The 10,666-nt window shown below is 37.9% G+C and overlaps 2 protein-coding genes across 4 annotated transcripts; both read right to left on the bottom strand.

Annotated features, from left to right (window-relative positions):
• Positions 1-973: 973 nt before the first annotated feature.
• On the bottom strand, positions 974-4,832 carry slc25a17 (solute carrier family 25 member 17). Of its 2 annotated transcripts, none has more exons than XM_061711535.1 (9): positions 4,660-4,832; positions 4,322-4,382; positions 4,071-4,137; positions 3,696-3,847; positions 2,786-2,902; positions 2,555-2,703; positions 2,080-2,175; positions 1,872-1,957; positions 974-1,531 (listed from the first exon to the last, which is right to left on the bottom strand). In XM_061711535.1, the coding sequence occupies exons 1-9, from the start codon at positions 4,720-4,722 to the stop codon at positions 1,378-1,380; spliced, it is 945 nt and encodes a 314-aa protein (XP_061567519.1). In that variant the 5' UTR covers positions 4,723-4,832; the 3' UTR covers positions 974-1,377. The 2 variants fall into 2 exon arrangements, with proteins under 2 accessions (XP_061567519.1, XP_061567520.1); XM_061711536.1 differs by having other exon boundaries at positions 4,651-4,766.
• A 940-nt stretch (positions 4,833-5,772) lies between these two features.
• rpusd1 (RNA pseudouridine synthase domain containing 1) lies at positions 5,773-8,949 on the bottom strand. 2 transcript variants are annotated; one of them, XM_061711500.1, is made up of 6 exons: positions 8,873-8,949; positions 8,031-8,243; positions 7,822-7,945; positions 7,181-7,283; positions 6,911-7,012; positions 5,773-6,712 (listed from the first exon to the last, which is right to left on the bottom strand). In XM_061711500.1, exons 2-6 carry the CDS (start codon positions 8,216-8,218, stop codon positions 6,318-6,320), a joined length of 912 nt encoding a protein of 303 aa, XP_061567484.1. In that variant the 5' UTR covers positions 8,219-8,243; positions 8,873-8,949; the 3' UTR covers positions 5,773-6,317. The 2 variants fall into 2 exon arrangements, with proteins under 2 accessions (XP_061567484.1, XP_061567483.1); XM_061711499.1 differs by lacking the exon at positions 8,873-8,949 and adding an exon at positions 8,508-8,749.
• Positions 8,950-10,666: the final 1,717 nt, after the last annotated feature.

The raw sequence follows: 10,666 nt of genomic DNA on the forward strand, positions 1-10,666 counted from the left end.
ATATTAGCCTTGGCCTGGGTACAAAGTGGGTACAAAGTGTGCAAACTGATATTTTGTTCCTAAAAGATGAGCACCGACGTGAGAATGACCTGTTTTATCAGAATCGTAAGATTTAGTCATTATTTGTGGTGTTTAAAATCATTATGCATCCCTTGTTCTGTGTCATTTCCTACATCGAGACGCATGATGTATGTTCTGCATGCAACTGCATAAATCTACATAAATCGGACTCATCTCTCAAGTCTTATTCCTGGGAATCAAAATACATTCAGTTTCAGTCCGGATAGGGGTTTAAACATTTTATACAGAGATGTTGATTGATAAGATTTTTTTCCACAACATATATTGTTTGAAATACTTTTTTTAATTAATGCAACTTTTTGGGATTTAATATTAATGACACAAATGTTGTAGTCTTAATACGGCCCAAACAGTAAGGATTACTTCAATCAAAGAAAACATGTTCAATCAAAAAATAATTGTTGAAATGCAATTTTTTGGGGGTCTCAAATATGTTTTTGCATTTAAATCTTTTTCTTATTATGATATATGAAGGTTTTGATTGGAAATATTTTTTTGTTTAATGCAACCTTTTTTTGATTGAATAATAAAGACACAAATCTACCTTCATAAAGTTCAAACATCTGCTAAATGCTAAATGAATACTTGAAATCCACATCAAATCCGTCATCTGCTTCATTTGTCTTGGAGTAATGTGAAAACGGACTGCAACTGACAAAATTAACTTATTTTTAGACATTTGCCCAAATACTTGAGTCACTGAAAATGGATGAACTTTTCATACATCTTTAAATGCCATACTTTTGTGAAACCTTTTAAATGAAAGATGAAAGCATACACCATGGCCACACATTCATTGTTTGTATTTCAAGTCTTTTGTGGGGGACCCAACTGTATTTGTGCAGCAAAGTCCTATAAAGATATGAATAATGCAGCAAATGTCTTCTGTGGGCCATTTGGAAAACAATTTATTTTACATTTATTATCTTGTTCTCCCTCTGCTGAAGGAAAATAAGTCAATAGGATGAGAAACTCAAAAGCACTTATTACAGATTTACAACAACACCTGATTTGCAGCTTAACAATACACACACTCTTATTCTTTCAGAAACATCCTGTAGCAACGTAAAAAAAAAAACAGTAGTGCTTTATTTTGTAATCATTTTTTGGATGGAATATATTGCAAACAGGTCACAGCTAAAGATTCAGTGTTTTTGAAACGATAACACATGATTATTGCTATTAATCTCAGTGTTTTTTTTTTGTCTGAGGTACAGAGTAATAAACTACATGATGAGACCTTCAGTCCAGACTTGCTTTGATTTCGACTGGGATGCTACAGAGGGGTTTTGCCACCTAATGTTTCTTGAAGTGGTTGTTGCTTAGTCCCATTACTCTGAAGGTACTGTTGGCGATCTTCTCATAGAGAAGAAACATAAGGGCAGCGGTCAGCACCGTTTGCAGCAGCTTGGCCTCCAGGCCTTTAAACAGACCCAACATGCCGTCCTTCCTACAGCAGAGCCAGGGACAAAACATTACAACAGTGTTAAACAGTCATTATAACGACATGGCAGATTTATGTGTTAACTTCTTTGCAGTGGTTTCTATTGTGGCAATATGTACTTTTTAACGTTGAAATCAGTATTGGGCTCCTAGCCAAATGTAACTCCCCGCCCTTTTCACAGTTCTTAAGAAATTCCTTGTAATTCACTTGCTAGTTTATACAAGTGCCTCAGGTCATATACTGTAACTGTCACTTCAGTGTAATGCACTCAAACCAAACAGAAGGGCCAAGATGGAAACTTGAACTAAAACAAAAAGAAAAGAATCTGCGTGTATATAAAACCCACCTTGTCCTATTGACGAGTAGCCACTTGATCGTTTTCATACTGGACAGCAGTTTTGACTTCTCTGTTGTAGTGTTGAACTGACCAAACTGTGGTTAAACAAAGTTTAGTTAAAAAAATAAATAAATGAAATGTGTTGTGCTTTTTACAGACAATAAGTCCTCTCAATCAAGAGAACACTTAATAACATAGACATTTGCACAAAACCCACCCGAAGAATGGACTGTATGGTCTGCAGAGGGTATGTAACAGTGGTGGCAACAGCTTTGGCGACAGCGCCAATCGCAAAGATCTCTAGTGATGAAAGCTTGAGAGAGAAGGAGAAACACGGATCAGATTTTAACCTTGCAGAAAAGTAGCAGCTGCAGTCTAAACATGTGATTGGTATGCTTCTATGTGATGATGACAGGGTTACAAAGCCCTTTACAACTGGTAAAAATCAATAAGGAAACTCTTGTTTCTTCACTGCAAATACATGAGAACCATAAAAAAAACATATTCCCACAAAAGCTCTAGTAGACCGAAAAGAGTAAAAATGCACAAGATCTAAAACAGAGCCATCACACGTGCAGAGCTTAACCCCTGACCTCTAGTCAATTATCCCCGAGGGTCATGTGCACAAGTGTCTGCCTGTGTCTTTTCAGCTTTGTAGGTACGACTGAATAAGCTTGTTATTTCTCACTCACTTCCCTGGGAATTCCTCTCCTGAGCCACCTCTTCAGGCCCTCGTAAATCATGAACTGGATGGCAGGGTTCAGCACCAGCAGCAGGGACGGGAAGGTTCCGTTCCACAGGGCCCCGATGCCCTCATCACGGACGATTTGCACAAATGCATCTGAAAAGAACAAAAATAAACAGTAAGGAGTACCAACTGTGTACGACAATACAAACACAAACATGCAACGGTGGCCATCTACCTAAGATGCCAGAGTAGTTGGTGGGACGGATGTCTTCATTGCGAAACTTGGATCCCTGAAGCTTCAGCCTTGTGTTGACCACCCACAAAGGAGTGGTGGCCAATACATTTACAACTCCTGGAGGGATGAAGAGGCGGATGAATCAAGACAACTAACATCAGTAAGACGACGAGACCCTCCTGCTCACTCATGGGAACAAGAAAATAACACTTAAAGGAGTTAAAACAATCCATGGTCTATTTAAAAATTAAAGTTAGGACTTCAGGCAGTCCACCAACATCCAAATAAGTTACTATTTTTATCTACTAATAAGCCTCAAAATGTAATTTCCACTTAAGTGATAGTGCAGAAAGGGTCCCTGCACATAAACTGAAGTAATTTAACTTTTTAAGTATACTGAAAGTGTATAAAAGGTCCAGCTTGTACAGGCATCTCAATCTGGTTCCAGCAATCTTGTTATAGGTGCTTGCAAACTTCTGACAGTAGATTCTTGGTTTCTGCTAAGACTTTCCTATTTTGGTATAAATGTCTTAGTACTGATCTATTTCTATGGAGACAGAGTCCATGACCTCTCCTACTTTTGCATCTTTCACTGATAGTTTGCATGCAATTTATTGGTCAGCTTGTACAGATTTATAACAAGGTTGAGGCAAAAGGAAGGACACTTCTGTACAAACACTCTTTCTTTTAATTCACTTGGAAAGTATGAATGACACGTTTGTCAGAAGGGACCCTACCCACGCTATCACTTCAGTTGAACACATACTCTGTTCTCACTTGAAACTGCTTTGGTTCATATCTGATAACAGACTTGAGGTTGTTTTAACACTGAAAAGTTCCTTTATATCTGAGATTGAATGGTCTTTCATGTCCTGACTCAGTGAAACCAGGGTCTTTACGATCCTCTCACCTGCAGCGATGCCTACGATTAAGTCAGTGGTGGGTGCTGATGGTTTTCCCTTCAGCCAACTGGCTTTGAGGCAGTGGAAACAGTAGAAATAGACAAAATTGGAGCAGCAAAGACTGCAGATGACAGGGAACCAGCCTCTGTAGGGTGCAAGTCTGCAGACAATATGTTGAGAGACACATTTGAGAGTACGTCAACTGCTGGCTGCACACTATTTCAGAGTTTACAACTTCAGAATGACCATATGTAATGGTATTAAAGACTGCAGATATGAAATTTAGCTGAAATTACAGAATTATCTTTAAACAAATTACACAAAAAAAATCACAACAAACGATTGCAGCCCTTTAAACATAGCCTGATACGGATTTCACTCACAGTCCTTCTTCTTTGATAATATCTGCCAGAATTGCTGGAGTGGATTTGGCCTTCCTGTTTTCATCCACTGAACACAAGCAAAAGAAAAGCTGTTTCAGATGTTATTGCATCTCATACAATGTAACACTGTTGGCATTTTTTAACTTTTACTAAGCCATGATTCAATAAAGGCTTTTTATATTTTTCTAACTTCTTGAGTGCCTCGGTTTTTCTAAATTGTTTTTCAATGTAACACTGTAATTTGTTTTTACCTTGCAGACGCAGTCTGGCGGTATCCAGGGGGAAAAACACTGTCATCGCTGTCACACTTCCCTAAAACCGGTACAACACTCAGTTCAGTGGAAACACTCAACATATACACCTCAAAATACTGATTTGTACTGATTTCTTTTTAAATTCTATTAAATTCAGCTGGTTTTAGTTAAACAGTATTGCAGAATGTATTACTGTAACATATAGTGTCCTTATGTTTACAAAATTAGGACAAGTTGAATTAAAATAGAGGATATTTAAAACCCCGTGACACAAGTCATTGCTTTTTTTCTTATAGCGTAAATAAGAGAACTGAAACAGCTGCTTACTAACTTACCACGGCTCCTGCCACAGCATGAACCAAGCTCTCATACGAGAACACCTCCGAGCTCGTTGCCATCTCAGTCGTTTAGTTTCTTGTTCCTGACAGTCGCTGAACTTTTACACCTGATGTTTGAGTTTGGGACAGAGTGACAGTCAACCATGCAGTCAACAGTCAATGCATACGGTCCCTGGTTCAATTTCCGGTATGATTCCGCCTTCCCTCGTAGTAGCAGACGCTGGGATTATGGGTAATGTAGTCCTATTAACTGTACCGTATCTCTACTGATGTGGATTCAGTCCTCCAGTTCATAGTAGGCTAATCCTTAAAAATAACACTTAAGTAAAGCATTAAAAAAGCCCACCATAAAGTTATAGATGTTATGAATTTGTGTTCAATTTGTTGAATTATTGTACTGTAGGATCTTTGACTTCAACATGTTTAATCGGCTTCTATATATATATATATATATATATATATATATATATATATATATATACATAAATAATCTTACATACAAATGTTTGGAATTAAATTTAATTTTTTTGTTTGACTGTTGAATATCAGACTTTTGAATTAAACTATTGGGTTTCAGGTGGCCCCAAAAGAAATAAAATATTAAAAGAACAAAGGACCCTAAATATATAAAAAATATAGTTAAAATAATCATCTTAGGAATCCTAAAGTTATTTGAGCTTCTTTTACAAAACGATACTGCCATTGCTTTAGCAAGTAAAGCATTAAAACAGCTCACTATCAAGTTATAGATGTTCTGAATGTTTGTTCAATTTGTTGATTTATTGTAGGTACTATTGTAGGATCTTTGACTTCAACACATTTAATCAGCTTCTAAAAAAAGCTATGATTTCATGTGATCAACATTTCATTTTGGTTTGCAGAGCAAATAGTATACCGTAGTTCTTTAAACTGTTGGGTGGATAATGAAATACTCACTAAAGCAAAAACAGGTTACAGAGGTTATATGAACAATAGACCCATTTGTAGTACTGTATTACCATTCAATTATCTTGTAGTGATGTTTACTTTCATCCAGAGCCAACCCCACCCACCCAGTGAGTGGGTCAATTATATTTTTAATACCGTAAAGAAAAAGACAAAGAGGAGGCTGAATAATGTTTAGTAGATGCATGACAGCAGAAAAACATACAGTATGACTTTACATGAGATTTCAGATATGTCATATATGTCAGTGCAATACATGACGACAACCACAGACACTGACCTTGACAAAGCCCACGTGATTCTTTTCACTTTGGCACATTCAATTAAAATTATCTGCACAGGATCAGAGTAAAAACATGTTTTAATTGGTTCAATTGAGCGTTTTAAAAAGTTGCTCATTAAAAGCTCTTACACTTGGGACAAAGAGGAACTCATTAACGGGACCGTGAACAATGCACCTTTGCCTCTGCTGCAGTGGAGTTGCTAAGTAACAGTGGGTGTACTGTAGAGAAGATTACAGTTGTGTACCATTCAAGAGCGGCACAAAATATCCTCACACATGCCATGTCACAATTTAAGTACAATGTGAGGGAATTAAAGACACATAACCATGGTCTTGTACATATATGTAATCTAAGTCCCTCTGAAAGTGTGGGCATGCTCAACAGGCTTTTTATGTGGAAACTGCTTTGAAAAAAAAGAGAAAAGCATCAGTCTCCAGCCCACTCACTCAACCAGTCCTGACAAGCCCTCCTCTGCTCCTCGCTCTCCTCAGTCCTCCGTTCCTTTCTTTGTTTTCTTCTTTTCTCTTCTCTTGTCACTCTATTTCTCTCCTCTTCTTCAGCCTTCCTGCGCTCCAACACATCCTCCACAGTGGCTGCCAGTGTCCGTAGTGAGCGCTGCGGGAGCCACTTAGGATCCACCGCAGGGACGAAGGGGTCCCTGGTGGTCACAAGTAGGGGCTGGGGTTCCAAGGGAATGTGAAGGAGGTAGGCGTGCAGCATCATTCGATATGGAGAGTCATCTGCTCCCAGGCTGTACGTGAAGTCCCCAACGATTGGGTGTTTGATAGCAGTGCAGTGGACTCTCAGTTGGTGCGTTCGGCCTGAGGATAAAGATAGCGTTGAACAGCCATTGTTTTTGTGAAATACAAAGGTTATCTCAAACTTTGCATGATGTGCTGAACTTGTAGTTGCCATACAGGTGAGAAAAGAGTCATGTTTGAATGCTGAGTTTTCAAGCATTAACAGCTTAGTATGCTTTTACTTTTTCCCATATCAGAGGAACAAACAAGTATAATTACCAGTCAGTGGCTGCAGTAGCACTTTGGTGACTGGATCCCCGTCATATAACCCATACTCTAACACTGTGAGCTCAGTTTGGCAAGGCTTTGGATTCTCACAACCTGAGGAGAAAAGGATGGGGAAACCAATGCATCACAATAAAAAGGAGTGTCATTGTTTTGTTTATTTAGCATTTAACCAGAAGGAAGCTTGAAATAGTTATTGAAAATTAATCATGAATTTCCAATTTTGATACAAGTCGAAGGGCAAACCAAACCTGGTTCATGTACCTTCTGTTCCCTCAATGCACATCATGTGTGTTTTTCCTTCAGTGGAGTTCTTGCCAATGGAGAAATCCAGAGTTTGTGTCTCCTCTTCAACCCACCCACGGACCTGGGAACCAAATATTTATATACAGCTACAAATTAGAGCAAGTATTAATTACACACAGTGATGTGAATACACTGGCATGTGACGGTTTTGACCCCCAAGCACACACATTCTTAGAAATTACAACTTTATGTAATATTTTAGAATATAAATTTCCCAAATCCCAAAAAGAAAACAGAACCAGGGCAAAGTATGGCATCCCTGCATCATCCCTGTTTTGTAACACTCGCTTAATATGTAAAAACGTTTCCACCCAGTAAGAGATTTTTGATCCTTTGTTTTTTTACTTTAGCTTTCTCGTCTGTCATCTTTAGATATTAATAGAATTGCACATTAAATTAAACTTTACACCATTTGGAGATTAGTTCATCTTCTAGGAACTGATTCTCTTAGATTCTTCTCAGAAACTACTCCAGGAGTAATTATAATTGTGTTTTTTCTCCAAAGAGAGATATTTTGGCCTGCGGTGGTGACACTCTGTACAGCTATACATGATAGTATATGTGGTAATGTCAGATGTTTCTTTCCCTTTGCTCTTTACCAGAGACAGGTAGGCTTTGGTGACAGTCCGGTCCTTGAAGCAGCGAAAAGCCGAGCCTGCAGCAGCCTTATTTAGGGCAACACAAAGGGCTCCACTGGTGGAGAAATCTAACTGGTGACAGAACCTGGTGGAAGAACAGCAACATCATGAGACTGCAGCTCTTCATGATTATAATTCATATCAAAAGAATAAATAATGTGATTCCTAACCTGAATCCATAGTAGGTGCTGGGGTCTGCCAGATGAGGGAAGTGGTGCTGAAGCTGTGCCTGCACGGTCTGCTTCTCATACCACATCTTGCTGTCGATGCGAATGTCCCAGTGTTTGTCCACAACGATGAAGTCATCACTCTGGTGCAGCACACGGAGATCAGCCAGGCTGGCAGGCTCTGTGGACATCTTGTGTAGCTTTCTGCTGGCAAGTCTGCAAATACAGGCCGATTAAGGGCACTACTTGCACTTTTATCAAAAACACCTTTACAGGTGTTTGACTTGTAAAAGCACCCTATATTATATTTTGGCGCATATAAGTCTGTTCGGTGTGACAAATTGAACACGTCAAACATTAGTCACTTCTCGTCTGATGCTACAGAAGACACTGAATAAAGTCGCTTGCTTCGTCTGTGAATTTGGATGGTAAACGTCGATCAGAATGAAAACATTGGAAACACCTCTGAAATATACTTACACTATCTTTAGGACAATTTCAAATGTAAAAGTCTCGCCAATACTACTTTAGCTGAATGTCTCATTTGTCACCCAAAGTAATCGCAGCTCGTCTTTACGCGTTTATTTCTCCTTATCAGTGTTATTAATTGCCAGTAACACAACCGATCTTTCACTGCTCCCGCAGGGAAAATAACCTATCGATTTGATGAGGCGAGAGCTCCCGCAAACAAATTATAATTTATTACCTGAGCAAGCATTACGTTGGATTTCTATGTGCTAAATGCGAAAAGACGGAGATAAGAAATGTATAAGTAACTTATTTTAATCACACTAGCAAGATGGTTAAACCAATACTAGATATATTAAATTACATTAAAAACTTACCATGAAAAAAGACCAAACGCATATAAATATTATCCCAAAAAGATGTAAATAAAACCACGTGACACAGACCACAAGTACGCAAGCGCGGCTTCTTCTTTTGGCGCTTTTCTTTTTCATTAAGAACACAATTGGAATTACCGCCACCAGGCGGCGGGGAGAGTCATATATCCATACGTTTATATAGAATCTATATTATAGATTATCATAATACAGCAGAGCTGGGTAGAGTAGCCAAAAAATGTACTCAAGTAAAAGTACTGTTACTTCAGAATTATATGACTCAAGTAGAAGTAAAAAGTAGTCATCCAAATAATTACTTGAGTAAAAGTAAAAAAGTACTTGGTGAAAAAACTACTCAAGTACTGAGTATTTGTTGAGTAACATCTGATTTATTTTTTTAACACAACCATTCAAACAGACAAAAGTACAAAATAATCATCTTCAGGCAAATTAAATCAATAAAATAATAAAATAAATTAAAATTAATAAAAAATAATTTAAATTAAAATAATCTTAAAGTAAATTCAAGTACTTAATAAATAATAAAATAAATAAAATAACAGAATAAAAAAATAAATTAAGCACAAGTAGCACAAAATTTCAAGCCTTTGTACTTTTCTTTTTTAACCAGGCTCTGTAGGCAGAACTAGAACAAGCCCATGAACTCGTAGAAACTCTGTGTGTGTTTGTGTGTGTTTGAGTCTGTGTATATGTGACAATACATGCAAAAACAAACATTTTTCCCAAAGAATCACCCAGTGATGTCATGAGATTGACGCGTACGCGGATAAAAGGGATAAAAGAAAAGTAACGAGCTCAATGTAGCCTAATGTAGCAGGGTAAGAGCACAGTTTCTTTTTCACAAATCTACTCAATTACAAGTAAAAAGTATAGTGATTCAAAACTACTCCTAAAAGTACAACATTTCCCAAAACTTACTCAAGTAAATGTAACGGAGTGAATGTAACTCATTACTACCCACCTCTGATCATCAGTCAGTCACATTACAGCCAATCAATGCATTTACACATGGATAGGACTTGCTCATGTTTAAACCGAGCAACAGAAAGAAAGGGGATTTAAGTTAAATGGAAAGTGGAATAGTTGATGGTGCAAGATGGGCTCGTCTGAGTATTTCAGAAACTGCTTATTTACTGGGATTTCTGGGCACAACTATCTCTAGGGTTTACGGATAATACCCTGAAAAATGAAAAAAAAATCCAAATTTAGTGAGTGGCAGTTGTCTGAGGTCAGAGGAGAATAGGTGGATTGGTTTGAGATGATAGAAAGTCAACAGTAACTCAAATAGCCACCTGTCTGTCATTTTGTTGCAATGTACCTGTGGTGCGTCTTCCATTCATTGGCTGTATTTATATTGGTCTGTTAATATGGCTAAGTGTGCAGCTTGGAGGCAAACAGCTTTTTGACCACAGTAGAGGCATTAGCTACTACTATTACTGCCATTTAGCAGACACTTTTATCCAAAGCAACTTCCATCAAAGAGAACACAAGCAAGCAATCCACTCGGAGGGTCCAGCTGGATAAGTGCTGGTCAGACTGCTGAGAGTCCAGTTGGACACAGGTGTTGCCATGCCAGTGCTAGAATCTTTTTTAAATTTTTTTTGTTCCCCTCCCACCCAACACAACAGTTCCTTTATTCCGCAAAACTAGGTCTTAAATTCACCATCAAAATATAATTATAGTTGTAGCAGCATGTGATCATAGGCTACATAACTAGTAACATTCATTTATGGAATGGATTATGACAATAAATGAAGGTAATCATCATCATCT

The sequence above is a fragment of the Cololabis saira genome, chromosome 21, assembly GCF_033807715.1.
Source record: "Cololabis saira isolate AMF1-May2022 chromosome 21, fColSai1.1, whole genome shotgun sequence".
Taxonomy (NCBI): domain Eukaryota; kingdom Metazoa; phylum Chordata; class Actinopteri; order Beloniformes; family Belonidae; genus Cololabis; species Cololabis saira.

Coding starts and splice junctions, on each gene's coding strand:
- rpusd1 (XM_061711500.1), bottom strand. CDS start 8,218: ATGTCCACAGAGCCTGCCAGCCTGGCTGATCTCCGTGTGCTGCACCAG. Junction 7,946..8,030: donor AGCACCTACTATGGATTCAG/GTTAGGAATCAC, acceptor TTCTTCCACCAG/GTTCTGTCACCAGTTAGATT. Junction 7,284..7,821: donor CCAAAGCCTACCTGTCTCTG/GTAAAGAGCAAA, acceptor TTTGGTTCCCAG/GTCCGTGGGTGGGTTGAAGA.
- slc25a17 (XM_061711535.1), bottom strand. CDS start 4,722: ATGGCAACGAGCTCGGAGGTGTTCTCGTATGAGAGCTTGGTTCATGCT. Junction 2,704..2,785: donor CAACTACTCTGGCATCTTAG/GTAGATGGCCAC, acceptor TGTTCTTTTCAG/ATGCATTTGTGCAAATCGTC. Junction 2,176..2,554: donor GGAGAGGAATTCCCAGGGAA/GTGAGTGAGAAA, acceptor TTCTCTCTCAAG/CTTTCATCACTAGAGATCTT.